The 25,172-nt window shown below is 42.1% G+C and overlaps 1 protein-coding gene across 1 annotated transcript in view; it reads left to right on the forward strand.

Annotated features, from left to right (window-relative positions):
- LOC112103403 (hemicentin-1) overlaps positions 1–25,172 on the forward strand; it is a 345,952-nt gene that overhangs the window by 192,368 nt on the left and 128,412 nt on the right. The window contains exons 27-39 of the mRNA XM_026655607.2: positions 66–196; positions 1,120–1,267; positions 2,055–2,181; positions 3,428–3,582; positions 7,752–8,030; positions 13,411–13,692; positions 14,760–14,868; positions 15,517–15,686; positions 15,937–16,091; positions 17,001–17,124; positions 18,553–18,654; positions 21,621–21,797; positions 24,495–24,683. Of these exons, the coding sequence (XP_026511392.1) occupies positions 66–196; positions 1,120–1,267; positions 2,055–2,181; positions 3,428–3,582; positions 7,752–8,030; positions 13,411–13,692; positions 14,760–14,868; positions 15,517–15,686; positions 15,937–16,091; positions 17,001–17,124; positions 18,553–18,654; positions 21,621–21,797; positions 24,495–24,683 (2,148 nt within the window). The remainder of the gene's footprint in view (positions 1–65; positions 197–1,119; positions 1,268–2,054; positions 2,182–3,427; positions 3,583–7,751; positions 8,031–13,410; positions 13,693–14,759; positions 14,869–15,516; positions 15,687–15,936; positions 16,092–17,000; positions 17,125–18,552; positions 18,655–21,620; positions 21,798–24,494; positions 24,684–25,172) is intronic.

Below are 25,172 nucleotides of genomic sequence, written 5' to 3' on the forward strand. Positions count from 1 at the left end.
TTTACATGTTTATGTCCATGGCGTTTTTGATTAAATAAATCTTTGCTTAACATAATTTATTATAGTTCCTCCTGAAATTCAAGATCAAGAAAAGGTGACAAATGCATCTGTAGTGGTTAATCAGCCTGTGAATCTCTACTGTGAAGTGTCAGGCAACCCCTTTCCCATCATCACATGGTATAAAGATGATGTCCAGGTATGCAATGTTTGTTGATTTCATGGCAAATTAAGTGAAACGACTGTAAATGTACAAAAGCCAATTCCACCAGATTTCACATTAGCTTTCTAAAGCCTTTTTGGTGAGTGCTTGAGAAGAGAGCTCATTTAAATAAAATAAAATATATTTATTTACTTAGGGTATGTCTATACTAGTAGCGCTTTACTGGTATAGGAATATCATTACATTATATTGGAAAAGCTGTGTAGCAGTGTAGTAAAACCACCGTTTACAAGTGAAACAAGCTATACTGGTAAAAGCACAATTTTGCCAATATAACTTGCATCTATTCCAACACAGTTATTTTGGTCAGGGATCATACCTTCTGCCAGCAGAAATTTGTAGTGTTGACCTGGCCTTAGATTTAAGCAACAATAAAAACATGCATACACAAAGCACTGGGTACCTTTGTAACTAATTAAATATATGGTCACATAACTCACAATGATGACCACTGAATTGTGCACAGGTAATAAATTAACTCACACATTCATTAAATCAAAGCAACAGAAAAGCACCTTTCAAGCCTTCTCCAAAAACTAGCCTCAGCCTCCCCCCAAACCTTATCATCTATATCTTAGATCTCAAAACACTTTACAAAGAAGGACAAGTATTTTAACCCCTGCAACAAAGAGACTAAAAAGGAGATTTGATTATCATACAACTGCAAATTATAATATTGCCATACAGTTATCTGCCCATTATTATATAACTACCTACAGGTTATGCTTGATAACTTACATTGTTCTTTGAAGGTATTATGGTTGTGACAGAGAAGGGACATTAAGTGGATAGATTATTGTTTAAGAAAAACTACTACCTTCTTTTCAAAATCCAGCTGCAGTGTTTGGCTGATGTAACTGGACCACATAATGCTGATCTCTTTGATTTTTTTTTTTAAGGTTGTGGAAAGCAGTACTCTCCAGATTTTGCATAATGGGAAGATACTGAAGCTCCTTAAGGTTGCTGCTGCTGATGGTGGACAGTATTCATGCAAAGCAACTAACATAGCAGGGAGTTCTGAGAAGCTATTTAATGTAGAAGTGCTAGGTTAGTACTGTGCTCTTTAAAGCTGGTAATCTGAAAAAATGGTATTTGGTATTTATAAGTCATTACATTGCAGGGTTTTTTTTAGTCATGTTAAATACAGGATATAGTATCTCTCCACACAATAACATCTTATGTTGTTTGAACTTTGTCATCTTTTTGGTACCATACACAAAAAGCTGCTTTCCATCTCAGTCTTCGGATATAAGATATTTTATCTTAATGTCTTGTGCATATTTTACTAATGGAACACAGATGACCGGCTAGAAAGATTTTTCTTGTGCCAAATAGTCAGTTCCCCAGCACTTGTGCAGAATTGCTTTCTATGTGAAGGATCATAGGCACAATAGAAAGGTGTTATAGAACAGCAGCTGCAGCCAGCGGCGGCTCCAGGCACCAGCGCTCCAAGCGAGGGCGGCAGTCAGGCATGCCGCCGAATCTGCGGGACCGGGGACCTCCCGCAGGCATGCCACCGAATCCGCGGGACCGGGGACCTCCCGCAGGCATGCCGCCAAATCCGCGGGACCGGGGACCTCCCGCAGGCATGCCGCCAAAGGCAGCCTGCCTGCCGTGCTTGGGGCGGCAAAAAAGCTAGAGCCGCCCGTGGCTGCAGCATTCACTTTCACAATTAAGGTTGAAGCTTTGCTACTTATACTGATTACATGGTCATCCTGAACTCATGGCCTCCATGATCTAATCTGTTCAGTTAGTGCCATTGTCAGCAAGTCTTCCACATTTAGTCGCCATGTTAGCCATGTTTAGTTCTCATTGTAACATTTCTTTTTCCAAGTTCCACCAAACATAAAAGGTGCTGACACACCAGGGGAAGTTTCAGTCACCCTCAACCAAGAGACCAGTCTGGAGTGTAAAGTCAAAGGCTCTCCTTTTCCTGTCATTCAGTGGTTCAAAGATGGCAAGTAAGTACCCCCTCTTTGTCTGTGGCAAGGACATTATGATAGGTGAGAAAGGAGACAGATGCACTCTACTATCAAGTGCTGCTTATGACTAATCAGTCAGTGGTATGCCATTGTAATCAGTTCAGACTCATACTACTGTTATATGTTGATGTTGTGTGGTTAAGTATATCATCTTGCTGTTTCATAGCGAAATGCCAATTTGTAAGTAATGTGGCACTTGCAGTATATATTTATGGTGGGTAAAACCATACAGCACACAAACCAAGACAAACACACAGCCACTTCTTTGAGGTCATTCCATAGAGATTATTTTAATGTTGTTCAAAGTGCAGTCACTTCTTTGCTAAAATGGCTATTTTTTTTGGTGGTGGTGGATAGTACCCATGAGCAAATTGTTAAACATTTTTCCAGATAGTGCCCTGTATTGCTGTGTATATATAGAGATGAGATTTTATAACTTTAGACTGCATGTCTCAGTTCTTCAGCTCTTCTTTCAGGAAAGCCCATTTAAAAGAGGAGTTTTGGCAGTGCAAATGTTAGCTGAAAAACAAAAATGGTACTATAAATAGGCTGAAAAAATAGCATTAACATGTCACAATGTAGTTCTTTGCCAGCAAAACCAGCTATCCTGATGTGACAATAGCTTGCTATTCTTTGGTGTATAGACTTCAGAGCTTTTATCTACTAAACAGAGACATTTTGTCATTACTAAGGGAGTCATTATGGTCTAATAATTAGAGAAGGGGACTGGGAATCAGGAGATCTTAGTCTATGCCTGGCTCTGCCACTGACATACTGTGTGACCTTGGTCAACTTAAGTACACCTCTACCCCGATATAACGCTGTCCTCGGGAGCCAAAAAATCTTACTGCGTTATAGGTGAAACCGCGTTATATCGAACTTGTTTTGATCCGCCGGAGTGCGCAGCCCCGCCCCCCGGAGCACTGCTTTACCGCGTTATATCAGAATTCGTGTTATATCGGGGTAGAGGTGTATTTTGTGCCTTGGTTTCTTCTGTAAAATGGGAATAATAATAATGATAGTTAACTACCATTGGATAGCAATTTTAGCTCTTTGCATGAAAAGTTCTGTTCTAGTGCTAAATATTAATTCGTATTTTATTGCAGTGATTTTTTATTCAAATTTTCTTTATTACTATTAGAAGGGGTTTAAAAAAAATGATTTTAACACATACTTGTGGGGATAGGGAGAACAGTGCCAGGAAATGAAATAAACTTTTCTCCAGGCCCCTTTTTTTGGGAGATCCTAATATCGACCTTCTGGACAAAGGACAAGTTCTGCGCATAAAGAGTGCTAGAAGACTCGACAAAGGACGCTATCAGTGCAGTGTGACCAATGCTGCTGGCAAACAAGTCAAGGAAGTCAAGCTGATCATCCATGGTAAATTTAAAAAATTCTCTGGGATTAGGCATTCTTCTGTTTTGTCCAATAAAATAGCTTTCTGTTTTGCAGGGAAACAATATGCAGATTAAGGCCCTGATCCTGCAAAGAACTGTGCATATGCTTAATTTTACATTTATCTGTCCTCCCATTGACCTCCAGGGGACTCCCTAGATGTGTGAAGTTAAGCATGTGCATAAAACTTAGCAGGAATGGGGCCTAAGCCAGCTTTAGGTATATTTTCTTGAGTTTTTTAGCTATGGAAAATATTTTGGAGCAGTTTCATAAACCTGTAGTCTCTGAGTTCTTTATAAAAATTAATATCAACTGAAATGTTATCATCTAGTTAGTTTCATTTTGTTGATTTTTGTTTGTTTGTTTGTTAATACAGTGAGGGCCTGACTTTCCTCAATTTATGCCAGTGTAGATCAGAAGTAAAAGATCACTAAAGCCAGTGGAATTACACCAGTGTAAAATTGGTCTGGGAAGAAAATCTGGCAGAGAATGGCTTAGAATATACAGATTCCAAAAGAGTTAGATCTATAGATTTAAAGGATTAGGTCGTCAGTTGTCATAATTTGGTGTAACTCTATTGATTTCATGAAAATATGTTGATTTATGCCAGCTGAGCATCTGGCCCAGAGGAGCTAACTATATTAACATTTAATTATTGTTGATTATTGACTCACTTATATAGCACAATTGCCTGGTGTTTTACAAACAGGGTAAGGCATCTTCCTTGCAACATAGTAAGGACAAGCCGAGCAAAGACAATTCAAGCTACTCGGTGGGATATGTTTAGGTAAGGGTAGGTATGGGAGTTATTGGTGGCAAGAACAGGGTTAGAAAGATTTCTGGGAGGAATGGATTTGATAGAGGAACTCACGTGCCTGGCAGATAAGAAGAGGGAGGAGAGCCTTCCATTTGGAATGGGCAGCATCAGTGAAGGTCCAGTCAAGCCTGCGAGCTGGGAGGAGTATAGGGGGAAATGAGAGCAGACAGATAGTTGGGGGAAGACTATGTTGGCCTGACAAAAAGTGAGTTATAGGAGGTTAAATTTGACATTGTAAAGGTAGGAAGACAGTGATGTGCTGGCAAAAAAATTGAGGATATCACTAGCGACCCTGGGTGGGGTGGTTTCAGTGGAATGGAAAGAAAGCAAGACAGGCTGGAGGGGATTGAGGAGAAAGCTTGAGGAAAAATCTAAGTAATGTGAGCAGATTCATAGTCTTCAAAAACAAAAGGAGGAAATAAATTGGACAGTAGTTAGAGAGCCAAAGGGGATATGCCATTAATGTCAAAGGGTACAACTCTGGGTATATAGACGGATGCTCGGAGAGGGGAATCTGGGCATAATTTCCTATTAGATCTTAGTTTTCTTTGCTCTTTAGTCCTCTTGGTTTTTTTTGTTTTTGTTTGTTTTTTATTTGTTTTAATGACATTTCCCACATGCTCAGGAGAATTCAAACTCTTGATGTAGCTTCAATAACTTTCATTATTAAAATTTTGGGATTGAAGAGATATATAAAGTGAAATTCATGAGAAGGATTTTCCCCTTGAGACCTATAATATGGAAAAACTGAGAATTTTAACAGCTGGATGACAGCCAGGATTATAAATGATGAGTGACTGCATTTGGTATTTAGTTATTGTCACCTTTATCTTGGTATAGTCCAGTTCTCAAACTGGGGGTTGGGACCTCTCAGGGGGTTGTGAGGTTATTACATGGGGGGTCGCGAGCTGTGGGAGGTATTGCCAATACAGAGAAGGACTGGGATATCATACAGGAAGATCTGGATGACCTTGTAAACTGGAGTAATAGTAATAGGATGAAATTTAATAGTGAAAAGTGCAAGGTCATGAGAAGGACCTTGGAGTATTGGTTGATCACAGGATGACTATGAGCCGCCAATGAGATATGGCTGTGAAAAAAAGCTAATGCGGTCTTGGGATGCATCAGGCGAAGTATTTCCAGTAGAGATAAGGAGGTGTTAGTACTGTTATACAAGGCACTGGTGAGACCTCATCTGGAATACTGTGTGTAGTTCTGGTCTCCCATGTTTAAGAAGGATGATTTCAAACTGGAACAGGTACAGAGAAGGGCTACTAGGATGATCCGAGGAATGGAAAACCTGTCTTAAGAAAGGAGACTCAAAGAGCTTGGCTTGTTTAGCCTAACCAAAAGAAGGCTGAGGGGAGATATGATTGCTCTCTATAAATATATCAGAGGGATAAATATCAGGGAGGGAGAGGAATTATTTAAGTTCAGTACCAATGTGGACACAAGAACAAATGAATATAAACTGGCCATCAGGAAGTTTAGACTTGAAATTAGACGAAGGTTTCTAACCATCAGAGGAGTGAAGATCTGGAACAGCCTTCCAAGGGGAGCAGTGGGGGCAAAAGACATATCTGGCTTCAAGACTAAGCTTGATAAGTTTATGGAGGGGATGGTATAATGGGATAGCCTAATTTTGGCAATTAATTGGTGTTCGACTATTAGCGGTAAATATGCCCAATGGCCTGTGATGGGATGTTAGATGGGATCTGAGTTACTACAGAGAATTCTTTCCTGGGTGTCTGGCTGGTGAGTCTTGCCCACATGCTCAGGGTTTAGCTGATCGCCATATTTGGGGTTGGGAAGGAATTTTCCTCCAGGGCAGATTGGCAGAGACCCTGGGGGGTTTTCGCCTTTCTCTGCAGCGTGGGACACGGGTCACTTGCTGGAAGATTCTCTGCACCTTGAAGTCTTTAAACCATGATTTGAGGACTTCAATGGCTCAGACACAGGTTTGATACAGGAGTGGGTGGGTGAGATTCTGTGGCCTGCGCTGTGCAGGAGGTCAGACTAGATGATCATAATGGTCCCTTCTGACCTTAAAGTCTATGATAATTTATAAGTGGGGTTTCACTAAGAGATTTGTTATGTGAAAGGGGTCACCAGTACAAAAGTTTGAGAACTACTGATGTAGTCAGTGTCTGTTAGTGTATTCTTCTGCTCCCAGTATTTAGTATAGCTGTGGGCTAGAAGAGGCAGAGAGAAGCCTTGTTTTGTCTTTGATCATTTCCCAAGACAGCATGTTAAAACTATTCCAACTGTTCTCAATTTCTGTATGTGAAATCACTTGCTGAAACATTTTTATATTTCATTTAAGTAGGTTTTAGCATATTTTATAGCTTTATTTTATATGTAAATTATTTAACCAGGATAAACCTGTGGCATAATTTGGTAACCTAAAACACCCAGCTCATTGGTTTAACCCCTCTTCCCTACTCTACTTTATTTTTCTGTGCTGCCCTTTTAGATGAACATTCAATGGAAATCAGTGTATGTTAGGGTGTACCATGTATGTTTGGCAGCAGAGGAGGTATGGGTCTGCCAGATGAATCTGGTACTTTCAAGAGCAGTAAAGCAGTTAATTTAGGTTTTGCCAATTGCAATGTGTTTTTATTGCCCTTTTCAGAGATTTGTGAACTCTTTATGTTGGATAATTTTACATGAAAAGCTTGTTTGCTAGAAAAATATAAGTACCGTTGACTAGTGAGTGATAAGAGTGACTCTGGGTCAAGATTTTCAAAAATAGGAGTCTAAATCAAGGCTCCTAAGTGCCTGTTTAGGCTTATAAGTAAGTGACTTTATTTTCAGAAGTGCTGAGTACCCAGCATTTCCCACTGAAGTCAATAGGGGGTCTTGAATACTCAGCCCTTCTGAACAACAGGTCACTAGTTTCAGTAGTTGCACTAGCTGACTGAGCAGTGGAGGGACTGCTCTAGACTTACCTGCGAAAGATGGGGTAAAAACAGAGCCATGTCCTATGAGGGGAGTAAGTGCATCCTGGAAGAAGTATAGCAAGGGCCTTGCTCAACGGACATATTGGGGAGCTGCAGAAGACAGAATGGGCTGTGCCTTAAAGGTATGGTTTGGCCCTTTCTTATTAGAGTCCATTCATCTTACGTGCGCCGAGCTCTTTGTGTGCCACAGATGTTTGTGCTGAAAGTGGATAACTGCATCGGTGAATGTGTTGGGGATGCTGGAGGTCTTATCAGCCCAAAGGTTCTTTAAATCTTCCGACACTGTAATATTTAACCCATTTATAGCTGCACAAATTTGCTGTAATGCGGACTCTAGCAATAAGGTTTTAATGCTGTTGTTTTATCTTTTTAAATAGTCCCACCTACTATTAAAGGAGGAAATATTACTACTGAGATATCCACGCTGCTCAGCAGCTTAATAAAGCTGGAATGTGAAACCAGGGGAATCCCAGCCCCTGCCATTACATGGTATAAAGATGGACACCCGATTATTTCAAGTCCACAAGCTCTTTATGTGGACAGGGGGCAGTTCCTTCAGATTCCTCGGGCTCAAGTCTCGGATTCTGCTAAGTATACCTGCCTGGTGATCAACATTGCTGGCACTGCTGAAAAAATATATCAAGTGGATGTCTATGGTAAAGAGAGAGTTTATTTAACATGCTTGTTCACCATTTGTTCTGGCTTATAAAACATGCTTATTCAATACTCTAGCTGCGCTCTCATAGACCTAGGTTGTGTAGTGCTTCCTGAAGGACTGAAGTATCCTGTCACGCAGAGTTGGTTGCTGAAGCTAAGGTTTGGCACACATTAGCAAGGCAGCATGGGAAAGCTTGCACTGTCACAGCCTGCGCTATATCTAATATCATCTATGCAGCTATGAAGAAGGCTTCTGTCTTCAGAGCTGTCAGTTGGTACCTTTTATAAGTAGGAAACATTAAAATTACTTTCCCCCAACAAATCCCTTCTTTCTCTCCCCACCCCATTCCCCCCTCCTGTCATCTTAAGTTTCCTGAATGTCACACCTGGGGTGGCTCATGACCATGAATGCCGACCTCCGGGCAGACTGTCAAGAAGCAGGGCAAAACCCCAAAACTGTTTGTATTCTCTGTAATTAAATTTCACCAATCCAGTAACAAGTGTGAACTCTTAAAAAAACACTTTTATAGTCTTACCAATGAGTCACTGACAGTCGCCTTGGGCATTCCAGTCTATCTTGCCACCAGACAAACTGGACTTTCTGGTAGATGGTTGCTATACACCAAAAATCACAATAATATTCAGGTTACTCCCAGTCCCAAAGGACCAGCCATTTACCCCCAGGTCAACTGTACTCAGATCTCAAGCCGAAGGCCATGCTTGTAGCCAATCTGTAAAAAACTAGCTAAAGAGTTATTAACTAGGAAAAAGAAATGAGAGTTATTTACAAGATTAAAGCACATACAGATGAGGTACAGTCAAGTTTCAAAAGGTAATAGAAATTTCTATAGTAAGCAAACTCGGTATATCTTTTAGGGCTAACCCAGGCAAAACAATTGAGGACTTCTTGCATATACTTAGACATCCTTGCCCCTCAGAGTTCAGACAGCATAGTAATAATGAATTCTCCTTATCAGACATTTTTATTTCCTTCCCTCCACATTCCAGCTTTGATCGGACAAGGGGTTGGGCATGTACCCTCTTCAGGGTTGTGGGGAAAGCCATCAACAAGTCTTTCATCCACAATGGTTTGTCTGATGTCTGTAGACCTTCTTTTGTTGGGAAAGAGATCACTACAAGAGGTGTTAACTGGTATTTCACACTTGATAATGCTTCTCTCCTGACTGCATGGGATTTACAGTCTTAGGCCTTGGCTACACTTGGCAATTCACAGCGCTGCCGTGGCAGCACTGCCGCGGCAGCGCTGTGAAGCGCGAGTGTAGTCGCGCCGCCAGCGCTGCGAGAGCTCTCTCGCAGCGCTGTAAGTACTCCACCTCTCTGAGGGGAGTAGCTTGCAGCGCTGCGAGCGAGCGTGCAGTGCTACAGGCGCTGATTACACTGGCGCTTTACAGCGCTGTACTCGCTGTGCGGGGGCGGGGGCGTTTTCACACCCCTGAGCGCAGCAAGTTGCAGCGCTGTACAGCGCCAGTGTAGCCAAGGCCTTAGGTCTTCTCTACACTGGCAAGTTTCTGTGCAGTAAAGCAGCTTTCTGCGGTGTATCTCCTGAGGTGTACACACTGCCAAGCCACGTAGGGCGCAGAAACTGCGCAGTAGCAACGCTGTAAAAAAACCCACCCCGACAAGCGGCATTCAGCTTTCTGTGCTGAGGCTATAGTGCTGCAGTGCCAGTGTAAACACCCTGGTCGATTACAGCGCTGTAATTGGCCTCCAGGAGGTGTTCCACATACCTGTTCTCACCTCTCTAGTCATCGGTTTGAACTCAACTACCTTGCCCTCAGGTGACCAACCGAGAGTCCCACTCCTTAAATTCCTTGGGAATTTTGAAAGTCCCATTCCTGTTTGCTCGGGGACGCGTGCAGTGGTCTCAGCTCATCTTTCTAGGTGACCATGTTTGCTCCACGCACCAGGCAATCCCCCGCTTGGAGCAATGCCGAGCTATTGGACCTCATCAGCATTTGGGGAGAGGAGGCTGTCCAGTCCCAGCTACACTCCAGCCGTAAGAATTATGATACCTATGGACAGATTTAACGATGCATGACAGAAAGGGGCCATGACCAGGACACACTGCAGTGCAGGGTCAAAGTGAAGGAGCTGCGGAACACCTACCACAAGGCGCAAGAGGCAAACCGCCGCTCCAATGCTGCGCCCACAAGCTACCGGTTCTACAAAGACCTGGACGCAATACTTGGTGGTGACCCCACCTCCACTGTGAAGGCCACTGTGGATACTTTGGTGGTTTGCATGCTAGTTGAGAGTGGACCGAGCCAGGAAGAGGAAATCTTGGACGATGATGTGGAGGGGGAGGGGGACCCAGAGGCAGAGGATGACTCGGAGGTCAGAGATGCATGCAGCCAGGAGCTCTTCTCTACCCCGGAGGAGGCTAGCCAGCCACAGCTGTCGGATGTTGGCAAAGCGCAAACAGGAAAGGAGGCCCCTGGTAAGTGACTTTGATTTTGGGAATCGCTGAAGCAAGTTGTTGGGGACAGGAGGGTTGCAGAAAGCAGGCTTGTGTCTTTATGATGTGTACTACCACATGCCTAGTCTGAGCGGTGGAGCAGCAGGGTGTTGTTTGACTCCCTCACTTCATGGGAATTTGTCTCAGAGATCTCCACGAAACTCTCATGGAGATACTGGGTAATCCGCTGTCGCAGGTACTTTGGCAGAGCTGCTTTGTTTCTTGCCCCATTAACGGTAAACATTCCCATGCCACTCTGCCATCACTCAGGGGGAGGTCTGTTACTGTACACAGGTGAGCCACATAAGGGCCAGGGTGAAACCTGCTGTCTCGGCAAAGACCCTTCCTTGATTCCTGCTCACCCTCAGCAGAGAGAGATCTTCCATAATGAACACAGCCTGTGGAAAATGTGGGGACAGTAATGATTATAAGGCCCCACCCTTAACAGTGCTGGCTCTCCCCAAGAGCCATGTGCTCAGTGTACAGTACGGTCTGGGAACACTGATTTCCCCTGCCCCTGTGGTTACTCACCATTTTGAGGGTCTTGTGGCTCATGTGTGCTTGCCTGGGGTCAGCCAGTTAGTGACAGGTATGTGAATAGTGGCTGTGTTTTAAATCACTGAATCAGTGGTCTGTGTGTTGCAAACAATACTGCTACTGTAAAATGCTGCATTTTGGCTTCACAGATATGACCTTGGGAGCCCAGCTTCCCTCTTTGTTATCGCCGGCTGAATGGCTGCGCAGAATTAGAAAGGGGCCACAAAGAACTAAAGAGGACTTGCTGCGTGATGTCATGATGTACTACTCCGCTGAAAAACAAGAATTGAAGGAGTGGCGGGACAGCGAGAAGAGGGACCGAAAGGAGAACACAGCATGCCAAAACGAAGCCATGGAACGGCTCTTAAGTATTATGGAGCGCCAAGCGGACACACTCCAGGCGCTACTAGCACTGCAAACCGAGCAGCTCCATGCCCGACCTCCCCTGCAGCCGCTATTGCAAAACTCTTTCCCATGCGCCCCCCCCCGCACCCCTCCAGACACGGCCAACACATTCTTATCAACCTTCTCTACCCGCTGCATTCCACTCGTGCCCTGTCACAGTCCAGCACTGCGGACTCCCAGTACCCGCTGCACTCAACACCCGTCCCTCTGCAGTTTGGCCCTGCTGAAGTACAGTACCCACTGCACTGTACTCCAAAGGAGAAGGTTGCATATGATACCTGGACATACACAAATCTTTAACCGTTCCGGGACCCCACTTCCTCCTGGAACTCTCCCTTCCCCCATTCCTCATACTGCTGATGTGTTTTTTTGTTTCTCTCTCTCCTCGGGTTGTTGTTTTTTAATAAAATAATTGTTTTGGTTTGAAAGCAATCTTTATTCCATTAATTGAAAGCAAACAGAGCCCTGCAAAGCAACAGGCAATTTTCTTAACTCTTCACAGTGCCTCGTCTGCAACAATCACAATCACTTCCTAGCATTACAAGCACTGCACTTCTGAGCATAGCAACAAATATTAGTGGCTTTCAGCTTCAAATTGCTGCCTCAAGGCATCCTTGATCCTTATGGCCCCACATTGTGCCCCTCTAATAGCCATGCTCTCTGGCTGTTCAAATTCAGCTTCCAGGCGCTGAACCTCAGCGGTCCAGCCCTGAGTGAAGTTTTCACCCTTCCCTTCACAAATATTATGGAGTGTACAGCATGCGGCTATAAGCATAGGAATATTGTCATCGGCCAGGTCCAGCGGGCTTTTAAACGGCCAAAAGCACACTCAACAGTCATTCTGCACTTGCTCAGCCTGTTGTTGAACCGCTCCTTGCTGCTGTCACGATTCCCCATGTATGGCTTCCTAAGCCACGGCATTAAGGGGTAGGCAGGGTCTCCCAGGATCACAGTGGGCATTTCAACTTCCCCTACGGTGATCTTCTGGTCCTGGAAGAAAGTTCCTGCAGCTTCTTGAATAGGCCAGTGTTCCAAAAAATGCATGCGTCATGCATCTTTCCAAACAAGCCTGCATTAATGTCCATGAAATGCCCACGATGATGCAGAAGTGCCTGGAGAACCATAGAGAAATACCCCTTCCGATTAATGTACTCGGTGGCTAGGTGGGACAGGACCCAGGATGCCCCTCAATGCCTTCCGCCTTCCCACAACTCTTAGTGGCAGAAGAGGAAGAGATGCTCTGTGGGATAGCTGCCCAGAGTGCACTGCTCCAAATACCGCTGCAAGTGCGACAAGTGTGAACATGCTATTATGCAGGCAGCTGACAGTGTGAACACACAACAGCGGTTTCCATTCAGCAGTCTCTGAGTGGCACTGTAACTGCCGGCAATGTAACTCTGCCAGTGTAGACATACCCTTAGCAAACATTTTTATACTTACAGAGCAAACATTTAGACATTACCTTATCACACTGGATACAAATATTATAAGTAGGGTTCATACATGCAGCATCCTACAAGCATTCCATAAAGTCGAAACACATTCTTATAACTGTTTCAACTATACAAACACACAGGTTTGCCAGACTGGTTGCCAGCTATGTATTTGTTAGTGTTCAGTGAGGCCTGGGGCCTTGGCATGAGCTGGCATCTGGTCTGCCAGTGTCACACCTGACTTAAGACTCTTAGTCTCTATTCTTCCATCTCAGAGCCTCATCATCTCTTTTAATAAAGTGGTGAACAATCAGCTAGGGCATTTGTCTATTAAATTGTTAACTGTTCTTTATAAGTACTTTGTCTTAACCTCTTCTGACAAAAGATGTCTCACATAAAATAATACATAATATAAAATTAGGTAGAGCCAGAGGGGGTTGGGAGGAACTGACCCATTTGCTGTTAATACATTTTCTGGCTGCCAAGTTAATCACTTGCAATATATATATATATTTTCCCCTTCTCTAGTTCCTCCGGTTATTGAGGGTGGCTCTGACACAGTCCAGAACAAGCAGGTGATTGCTGGAAATTCACTGACATTGGAGTGTAAAGCTGCTGGCAACCCCCCTCCTCTCCTTACCTGGTTAAAAGATGGAGTGCCTGTGAAAGCAAGTGATAACCTCCACATTGTGTCTGGTGGGAAGAAACTGGAGATCTTGAATGCTGTAGAGGCCGATCATGGCCAGTACATATGTGTGGCCACCAGCATAGCAGGAGAAAAAGAAATCAAATATGATGTTGAAATCTTAGGTGCGTGAGCAGCAGAACAATTTCTTTACAGAACTTGCATCAGAATTAAACCTGTATTTATTTTTGCTGGTGTCACAAAACTGCAGTTTAGTGGGTCAAACGTCACATTTAATTAAGCCCAGCCATTCCACATTTTCTCTGCCAAGTTTGACAGGCCTGTGGATGGCTGCTTTCCGATTACTTCTGGGACAGTTTTCATGAGGGAGATTGTAAACATCACTTGGAAGGACACACAGATGTCTTCCAAATGTGCCTTAAAATCAGGGACAGGAGAAAAATCACAGCTGCAAAATAAATAAATAAATAAAATAATATCAAGGCGTTCTTCGATTTTTTAGGCTGCCTGTAAATTTTTGGCTACATTATGCAAATCCTAAACTTTCCTTTGAAAAATGTTTCTCTCTTTCCATTGAAACCTTCACTCCAATCTAGATCTGAACACTGCCTCGTTGGCCTGTCTCTATATATGAGTCATGCAAATGCTAGTCATGAAATAGCAACTTCCAGCATAGTAAGGCTCCTTGTGTTGTAGGTGCTACTATTCTTTAAGGTCTTGATTATGCCTTGTAGGCACAGATGTGCATTGAGACACCACCACCACAGGGGAGCATTGGGGGCCACAGGCTTGCAGAAGCAGTATGCCCAGCTTACTGTCCCCTGAATGGCTTTGCTGGTCTGTGAATGAGGTGGGGACAGAAGGCCCTGCCTTCCCCCCATCTTCCCACTCCCTTGGAGTGCCATGATCCCCAAAGGATCAGATGGGCCATGTGAAAGGAGGGTGGGGAAGGCTCTTAGTTTCCTTTCTCCATGCATAGAGGGAGTAGGGGGAATCTGGCCCTAGATAAATTAAGTGCCACACAAGAGCAATAAAAATGATAGGACAGAGGACACCATCTGTTTGGTGCCCTTCATTGCAAGGGTACAACTCTGTACATTGAACCCAATTTAATACCCTGTCCCAGTATGCGGTGGGTGCTAAGATATATATTTTACAATATGTGGTTGTTTTTGACACTTTTTCTGATATTTAAATGTTTATTCTGGTATGTTTTTTTATCACTTTACAGTCCCACCACTTGTGGAAAGGGGAGAGGAACCTTCAAACTACATTGTGATCCTTCATAGCCCTCTGGAGCTGGACTGTCCAGCAACAGGAACCCCTCCACCGACTATCATGTAAGGGGGTTGGTATGTCAGTTATAAATTCCACCACTTGCTTAGATGGGCTTGGAAGTAATTGTTATGCACTGACCATACCATTTGATCATAGACTAAAATACAGTGGGTGAAATCCTGGCCTCGTTGAAGCCAATGGCAAAACTCTGACTTCAGTGGGGTCAGAATTTTGCCCCCCACTTTTGTTTTTTAAAGTAGCCTTGTTGGTTATACCAAAGTAAATATTTCAGAGACCACTCTGGATTAAAAAGAAGTGGCAGAACTCTACTAATGACCCTTCCCCTACTGATGTCTCCTTTCCCTCTCCTCTGGTAACTATGGTCCCTCTTGCATGGAATCTTTCACTTCAGTCCCCTTCCCTCTCCTTTGGTGGCAGCTGTCCTTTCTGCAGCCTCCCCCAGTGCCTGCCTCCTTCCTTTTCCCTTCTCTGGTGTCTGCTTCCCCATTTCCTGGTAGCTCGCTTCAAGCCCTCACTTATCTCTGGGAGCCCCAAAGAAGCAGAAATCTACGTAATATCTCCAGGCTTCCTTGAAAAATAGATCTAGTTGTACGGTGACTTCCTATTTCTAGTTAACAGAAACATGTCTCTGGACTGTCACCCACTTTAAAAAAGATAAGCGTCTTAAGATTTTGCTTTCTTCACACTAGGTGGTTGAAAGATGGCCAGCCAGTTGAAGAGGGAGATGGATATAAGATCTTATTAAATGGACGCAAACTTCTCATCTCCCGGGCTCAAGTGTCGGACACAGGCCGCTATAAGTGTGTGGCAACAAACAAGGCAGGAGACCATGAAAGGGAATTGGATATTACTGTGCATGGTATGTTACACAAGGGAGGAAAAAAGCAGCAGACTGACTTTATATTAAAAGGATGTTGCATACCTTCATTAGCAAGACGGTATTGTAGTTTTATACAGAACTGTAAAATTTGTAGAAATGTGGCGATAAATTGGTGACAACAGTGAGTAGAATTGTAATAATCAAAGCCATTTGCATTTGAGAGATTCTGTAGGTTGCACATTAATACTTTCAAATAGTGATTGATCTTTGTTTGTGTTGTCTCTTGCAGTTCCTCCAACAATCAAATCCACTGGCCCTTCTGAGAGAGGTGTGGCGGTATACAAACCCATGACATTGCAATGCGTAGCCAACGGTATACCCAGTCCTTCCATTACGTGGTTAAAAGATGGCCAGCCAGTAAACACAGCCAGAGGAAATATCCGAGTAAGCACAATGCTTTTGTGGCATCCAAAATTTGAAAGATAGTTACACTAAAGTGCTAACACACACCCCCATTAGTTTTCCTCTCCTTTTTTATTTCTCACGCGATGCTATGGAGATGCTAAAGATCCACCCTGGAAGTCGATGGGAGTTTTGTCTGAGTAAGGAATTTGGGATTTGACTTGCAGTGTTCCGTTGTGTGAATCCCTTTAGAAATCCATATGCTGTGTTTGCTGGAAGTCTAGTTTGTAGATACAGTGTCCACACCTCTCAGCAGTACTTAATTCTCCAGAGGTGGTCATCTTTCCAATTGGGATAGCTATTGGGTGTAGCACTACTCATTTGCTGACTGGGAAGCAGGATGATGTAAATTTCTCTCTGAGCACCACCTCGGTGTCAATTTGGCACCTAAATCTTCTACTCTTCTTGGACTGTGGGATTCTGAGTGTTGGGAGACAGCCCTTTACATTGGAGAGGTTTGTGTGGCTCTCCCAGAGGCTTGATCTGGTGCAAATCCATGCCTCAGCTCGTAACTCCTTGGCACCTCAGTGCTCTCCAGCAATGGGGCTTGAAGCTGCTTTGATCTATGCTAGACTGGAATGGCTTCTGGCATCCTGCCAGCAGTCCCATGCAGTAGCAGCCCTCTCTGCCTGCAGCCACTGCTTCACAGTGTTTGCCTGTCCTTTGCCATCCAGATCTCTTCACAGCTGAACCAGCTAAGGAGCCATCACAGCCTTGTGGCTCAGGGGCTCTCTAACCTTCAAGACTAGGCCTCCTGTGTGAATGTAAGCCCCAGTCTGAAAAGAAGATGAGACGTTGTATATAGTGTAAATGTGTATCTTATCATTCATCTCAGTGGCTATGTCTGGAGTCATAGTGCAAATCTATTCTCTGCTTTTTGTTTTGGGGCAGCTGGAGTCTTCAGGCCGCATTCTGCAAATTGCCAAGGCCCTCCTGGAAGATGCTGGTAGATACACCTGCGTGGCAACAAATGCTGCAGGAGAAGCCCAGCAGCACATTCGGCTTCATGTGCATGGTAATGATGTTTCAGCCTCTCATTAAAAAAAGCTGCCTTAAAATTGCCACTTTTTAGCTTCTAACTGTCCATTCACTTCTTCTGTTTTGAGCACATTCAGGAAGGCTGTGTTAGCTTCCCACACTTGCATTATCTGCAGAGATGTGTCACTCCATTTTCCTCCTTTTCTGGTCACTCTGCTTTTGTCTGAACTCATTACTGTCTCTCCAAGAAGTTCAGGGGGGAAACAGGGCCTTTGCATCATCTGATACCAAATGTCACAGGAACGAGCACCTCTCTCCAGTAAACTCAGTGTGTCATCCTCTTTTACACACTACAGCTGAGTTGAGAGAAGCTTCCAAGACATTAGGAGGTAAACTGTGTTCTTGACCCAGAAACAAGGCACCACTATCGGCATTACTGATTGGACCCAAATCTTGTGAGAACAAGCATTCTTTGCAAGCTTCTGCAGAAACATTTTCTCTCATATGTTAGGATCCTTTATTCTTTCAAACTTCTGGAAGGGTTTTTTAATTTCCAGATGAACCAATACAGAAGGGAGTAAGGAAAGTTCAGGAGTTATTTGCATGTAAGTTTGATAAATGTTTGACCATGCTTTAAGTATATGAACCTCAGAGCTTCAAAACTCCTGGCCAGGCCTGGAGCCAACTTCCACTAGAGTCATGTGGTTTCTTTCTAGTGACTTCAATGGGAGTTGGATTGGAACCCTTTTGTGGCGATGTGGTGGTTTTTCTGTGATTTCTATTGTATCTGTTTGATTTGTGAATATGCAAGTTAACACAACAATGTTAAATTAAATGGGAGATTGCAGCACCTACCTTCATCAGGATGGAAAAGAGGAACCTTGCTCCTCCTGTATTCCTAAAGCCATATTTGATCTATCCAGCTGCTTTTGTCCTGAGACTGACTCACACTAGTTTGTCTTTTTCCCTCTACTCTTCCTGTCAGCAGTGCTGTGTGTCACTGCCTTGTGTTTCTGCCACCTTCTAATCTAGAACATATGTGGGCTAGGTAAAGTAAAGTGCCTTGCCTTATTAAAGCTCTCTGCAGCATTCAGTTCGATGTAGCCATTTTAAATGTAAACCGAGTACGATTAAAAAGCTTGACATGTTAGAAAAGTGACTTTACAAAATTGGCCCCTTCCTACCCCACTCAAGCTGTGTGTATCTTGAGTCAAATCCACCTACTTTATTGGCAAAAGAAGCTTTTATTTCTGTTAATGCTGAAGAGCCTGTATAACGAGAGAACGGTCCAACTGCAGATGGGAGCTCATCCATGGAGAGCCTACGAAAAGGTGGTGTGGGATATTCCCCAGACATTCAGCAGTAAATAAGCACGGTATTCCAGTATACAGAGTGCTTTGTGCAGAGATGTTCTGCCACTGTGTGGCTAAATGAATTAAACCATAATTTTTCTGTCCTTTTTCAGAACCACCCAGTCTGGAGCATTCAGGGAAGATGTTAAATGAAACAGTGGTGGTGAATAACCCAATCCACCTTGAGTGCAAAGCATCTGGAAATCCTTTGCCAAGTATGTATGTTAAAATGAGTCTGTTAACAGGTTATCCATTTTTAAAGGCTTCTGATGGTAATTGAGATTCTTAATGTGAACATAAATCTCTAGTATTTAAACTTGTGAAATCAATAGTACAATGAATATCTAATGGAAAGCTTTAATAAATTTGAGTGATGTACAGTAGATGAAATTTAAAATTAAAGTACTAGGGATTCAGTGATCCCCACTGTTTCCCGTTCAAATGAGTGAGAAACATGGATAAATTGTCCTCTCATAACTCTACCACCGGCCATGTCCACAGTCAGTAACAATGTTAGCAGATGTTATTGTATACTACATGCTTTTGTGAAAAAATATACAAAAACAAATCCACTCATCTAATCTTATCAGGTTAATACTGCATAGTGTGGGTCAAATTTACAAAACCCAGTGTAATGAGTATGCCTGCAAAAATGGGCCAACACTGAGGACCCCATCCAAAAACCCACTGTAATCCACTGGGTCTTTCCATACCCTTCAGTGGACTTTGCATCTGGGCCTAGTGTACATGGAAAACCTCAAAGTTTGTTTCCTGATTGGCCTGCTGAGATGGTGGTAGGTTATACACATGTTTTTGGAACTGCACCTTCAATGCTAGCCTTTGAAAATTTGGCCTTATATATCTAGTCATAATTTAATTCACATTTATTCTTATAGTGCTAAGTCCTTCCTCGTTATTTTTCTTAGTCAAACACTCATTGACTCCAATGGGAATTTGCCTGAGTAAGAACCTCAATATTTGGCTCACAATTAGGACAGATGAATCCCTTCATATAAAATAATCTTTACCTAAAACTTGAGCTGAAACAAACCTGAAAGACAAGCTCAAGAAGCTGGATTTCAAACACCCCATTGTTTGAATCTTTTTAGATCCAGGATTTTGGTTTGGATCCTTTCCCACTTTGAACCTCTTTTAAGGTTTGAGAAGTGTGCATTTTTTTCCTTTCTGTAATCTGTATTTCTGAAAACTTCCTGCTTGTGTCAGGAAGTGAAAGAACTATAATAATGTGAGAGAGGTTGTTCTTGTAGCATTTGCTGCCCAGTTAAACTCAGGAAACACTGAAATTCTGCAAGAGGGCTTATTTTTATTTAGTTTATAGTTCAGTTTCTAGAAAAAAGATTTGACTAAAGTTCAAATGAGCATCCAAACTGAACTTTGTACCTTTTGGATCTGATTTTCCAGTGCCTGTCATCCTTGTGTAGTCATTTACACCTGTAGAAAGTTAGATGTAAGATATCAACAGTTCTAAAGGGTAGGATTGTTTGCCCACTCAGGGCTGGCTCTAGCGTTTTTGCCACCCCAAGCAGGGGGAAAAAAAGAAAAAAAAAGCCGTGATTGGCGGCAGCTCTACTGCCGCCGCTTCATTCTACGGTGGCAATTTGGCGGCAGGTCCCTCGCTCCGAGAGGGAGTGACGGCCCCGCCGCCGAATGGCCGGACGTGCCACCCCCCTCTTCATTGGCCGCCCCAGGCACCTGCTTGCTACGCTGGTGCTTGGAGCCGGCCCTGCGCCCACTTGGCATGCACTCTTTTTTCCTCAGCACTGTTTCTTCAAACCTAATGATGATTAGTTTTTTAAAATGATTAAATTCATAGAATTCTACCGGCTCTTCTACTTATGATATAGTGCCATGTGTTACAAACTGTCTAACATAATGAATTTTCAGCGCAGAGCAAAAATTCCACTTGGATCAACTTAACCATGCCCCCCAAAAAACCTAAAACAAATTAACAACAAAACAAAAACAACTCTACCACCCTCCAAAAAAAACCCCCAATGAATAATCTAGTATATCACTATTTAGATTAGGGAACAGATGCACCAAGGCAAATCTCACTCCCTTCTTCATGGAGTAAAAGGCAGAGCATTTAGCCCTATTACTGTGCTGGGTTTTCAACTCTGTATAACATTGTGAAGGAGCATCAAAGGTCCTTGAAATACAAAAGAAGGTTAATTGCTACACTGTTGTGCTAGAATGCTACTTTACCATATCTCACCATAATTCTTAATCCCAAACTCCTGTTCAGTTCCATGAGAATTCTTTGTGCTAAATGATGGCAAGATATGGCCTTGAAAAGCAACAACAAATCTCCTTGTTTGACATAACTGAAAAAAATAGGGTGTTGCGTGCAGTCACACTACCTTGTGTTGTGATCAGCATGCAGTTCTCACAAGTTAGTCAGAGTCAGGCCAATGTATTTCTTGGATGGGAGACTTTCATAGAAAACTTAGGTATTGTAAGAAGTGATTCAGTAGGTAAAACTTTCATCTGAGTAAGCATGGAACCAGTGTCCCAGCAAGGTGTTAATGAGAACTGAGCTGATGGAAGGGCCATCTTGTGACGGAGATGCAAAGTAAAGGTCCTCAACAGTTATCGTCTGTTATAATCCCCAAATACTCTAATTCCACCACCCTAGTCAAATTCCTGTTAGGATTACTGTATTCTGCCTCTGTAAGCTTCCACATGAGTTTCAGTTTAATGTAGTATTTGGGATTTTCTGCCTTGAAGTGTTGTCATGTTGCAGTGTATTTTTAAACAGTTGTATTTCAGTTCAGTAGTAGATGAAGTGGCCCCTATATACATGCTTAATATAACAGTTTATTAAGTGATAAATTGCTTTGGGATGGAAGTATCTATATACATATAAAATTATAGTTGTTGTTGTTACTGAATGTCATAGGCCTATGCAGTACCCTACAAAAAAGTTAGTAGTTATCACTACTATTGTTGTAACTTTATTATTACTGTAGTTTAAATATAGTGAATATTGATTTATTTTTAGTTAGCTTTTAGAAAAGCTTAACCAGCATTTGAACAAAGACTGAAAGTTTTAAGATAATTTGGAAAGTATCTTTCTATTGTTGCATAGAGCTAGCTTTGTTACTGCCAGTTATAAGGGTACAGTCAGTAACTTTTCCCTCTCTCTTATTTCACATTGCAGCTATCACATGGTACAAAGACAGTCATCCACTCACTAGTGCTGCAAGTGTCACGTTCTTAAACAGGGGGCAAATCGTTCAGCTTGACAGTGCCCAGATCTCTGACACTGGCATTTATAAATGTGTGGCTGTCAATACAGCAGGAACAGCTGAGCTCTTTTACAACCTGCAGGTTCATGGTAAGTGTTGCACGTCATAAAAACAGTTTGAGGAAAATCATCTATGTGCATTTTGCCTGCTCTTTTCCAGTTTTATTACACATACTTAATACGCTCCTTCCTATGACTAATCATTTTCTGAGAGGAATTGTGGAGAATATGAAGGCCACATTTCTTTCCTTAGAGCATTGACATGGGAAAACTCAATTGAAGATGTTTGTCAATTCTGATAGGAGAGAGCAGTTTAGCCAAATCTGTCAGAGACTTAAATATTGCTGCTTCAGCAGTTTGAAAAGGCATGGGGTATTGTTTATTGTTGATCATTTTGAACACTACAACAGGTAATTATACTATAGAAAGAAAACAGAAGCTGATTCATAGTTCAGAGGTTTTAGAGGAAATTGTATTTGGTTGTATACAATTAAATGAAATTGTGAGTCTTTATAGTCACTAAAAACCTGATCAAAACCCCTCAGTCAGTTGGAGATTTTTCACTGATTTCAGTGGGCCTTGCATGCTAGTCCATAGCCCTAAGCCAAATTTTGCCTTCAGAATTTGTGCACACACAACATATTTCAGTGGGAGCCTTCCATGCTAATCTGCTGCCAGAATTTGGCACAATGGTGTCAAGGTTGTATTATTCCACTGAGATGCACAAACAGTATGTAATTCCTTTTAATGTTAATTAACCAATAATGACCTTGGGCAGTGCCTTTCCTTGGGATTAATGACCATCTGAGAGAATTTGATGGCCCAAAACACAGCCAAAGGCAATTAACCCCACACAGTTGTTAATTCCCAGGAAATGTTTGGTGCCAAGGTCATTATTTCTATTTGAAGCTAAAAATTAAAAAATAACTCCTAAACACATGGGCTTCTTTTTATGGATGCTGGAGTTTCAGTTCAGTTTAATACCCTTTGGGTTAGCCAGCTAGATTAGACTCACAGGATTTGTTTGCCATTCCAGATCAAAACGTGTCACCCAGTACTGATTGTATCAAAGAAAGATGAAACCGTTCCTAATGCACGTAGCCAGTTCAGTGTGTACCTAATGGGTCTGGGAAGAGAATCCGTTCTGACTTATCCAGTGATCAGTTTGCACTGTGAAGCATGAGATCATAATACTATTCTTTTACCCTACATAAGTACGGTCATCATGTGTAAATTATTTCTCAATATTTCATTCAGTTTAAAGTGGAAGTTATGAACAATGAGGAGATAATGGACTCTAAAGGATTCATGGCAGAACACAGGAGAAGTTATATTGAGTTTAATGAACATATATTTATCTTATCTTGATTCTTGTATCATGCCCATCACTGTAGTGTATGAGCATATTTCTCATCCCATTAATATCTCATTTTATTCAAATTCTGTTGTAAAAACAGTGTTTTGGTTACAGTAGCTACAGCATAAATTATCATTGTGTTCTCATTGTTTAGAAAACAATACTCCAATCTTAACATTGAAGGGAGTTATAAAACTATTTCTAGGTGCCAAATCTTTTGAATTCAAATAAAGTATATTCATATGATTTCATTGTCTGAAGATGTTTGTAGTTGTTTCTCACCATTATAAAACATTTGCAATTATCAAAGAACAATGGATGCTTGTTATGGCAAAGTGTATATAGCTGCTTATCTTCCAGCATTTCTGGTTCTACTAGAGCTTATTTATAAGGCAGAATGAATAGTCTGCATCATGGTTTACCAGAAATTGTTCACTCATTACTACAACTGAGCAACTAGTTTGCCATGAATAATTTATCTGGTTAACATACCCTCTTTTTTATACATAGAACATCTGTGAGTAGATCATGACATTCTCTTCTTTCTATGTTAATCATGAAAGGTTCTCTGCAAATATTAAATTGTTATTACAGATACTGAATATTTAAGCTATGTTGCTTGGTTGTAATTGGTAAGATATGTCACATGATACTGTTTTAATTTCCTGACTAGATGAGTCAAACATTTCCCACATGCACATCGAAATTTTATTTTCTGCAAATACTCATTCATTTGACTTTGAAATACACTGATACAAATATTTGTAGAATACAAAAGTTCATTCACTTGAATGTCTGTGGAAAGCAAACATAAAAGGAAAGGAACACAAGGATGGCCAAAGCAATTCATTTAAAAATTCAAGGAAGTGTCCCTTTAAATGCAGCCCTGCAAAATTCTACTCGGCCACTCACCTGAAGCAATTAATTTATGATGAGTAGTTAAGATATTTTTCATTATCATGTAAAAAATGGGCAGGTAGATTTTTGTAGGTGCCTGGACCTGTAAATTTTCATGTCAATTTCACAAGGTTGATTTACTATATTGCATATGCATTTGCTTCATTAGATTTAGATTAAAATTTTTGCTTTAATACTCACTGGTAAGATCTTTCACAAGGTCTAAATGCAGTATTGTAAACATCTGAGAGAACATTTTCAGATTTTATGTTATAATTTCTGGTTTTCATGGCTGCCCTCTGGACTACGGGCCCAATCCTGCTCACCGTACTCACACGAGTAGTTCCACTGAAGTTATCTGACTACTTATGTAAGTAAAGAGAGCAGGATTTGGCACAGTGTGGACAAATGACAAATGATGTACTGCCTCGCAGCTGCAGGAAGAAAAACTCTTTCCAAAAGTAAGTGGCCCATTTAATTTTGTTCTGATTTATATTCCTCCATAGCTATTTCAAGTTTGTTCTGTTTTTCAGTCCCCCCATCAATTTCTGGCAGGAATGAGATGGTGGCAGTGGTGGTTAATAATCTAGTGAGGTTGGAATGTGAAGCCAGAGGTATCCCTACACCCATTCTGACTTGGCTGAAAGATGGTAGCCCTGTTTCCAGCTTTTCTGATGGACTCCAGGTAACTGATGCAAACCTTAGTACTTGTGGGTTTTTTGGTATCTTGACATGGGTACTTAAAACTACTTCATTTTAATGGAACTGGATTTTTAGAAGGTTTTTAGTGAGGCATGTTGTGCCTTTCCTCTCAAGGTTACTGGTTCAAATCTAGCCTATGCTAGTAGTAACCATAGATATGAAGATTGCTCTCTGTGACCTTTATGAAATTAATTGGTGCTCTCAGTCAAGAGTTCATACAGCTAAAATTGGCACTTCTCAGAGATCCCAAGGAATGAATGAAAAGGGAAATTAAACTGTGCTGAAAATGTGAGGTGATTCATTTGAGGCCAAGACTGGGCCACACTGGTCGGGCAATTTGGGGAAGTTTGCACTGCAGCTGCCTATGAAACCTGTCCTGTGGATAAACAGAGGCTGTCAACCTAGCACTTTTTCAATGGTAGTAAATGCAAACAAAAATGTCCATTAAAGGAATTTAGGGAAATGTTAACCATGGATACAATGCCATGATAACTAGTAGGGTGACCAGA

The sequence above is a fragment of the Terrapene carolina genome, unplaced genomic scaffold (genome assembly GCF_002925995.2).
Source record: "Terrapene carolina triunguis isolate 2854851 unplaced genomic scaffold, T_m_triunguis-2.0 Scaffold210, whole genome shotgun sequence".
Lineage (NCBI taxonomy): Eukaryota > Metazoa > Chordata > Testudines > Emydidae > Terrapene > Terrapene triunguis.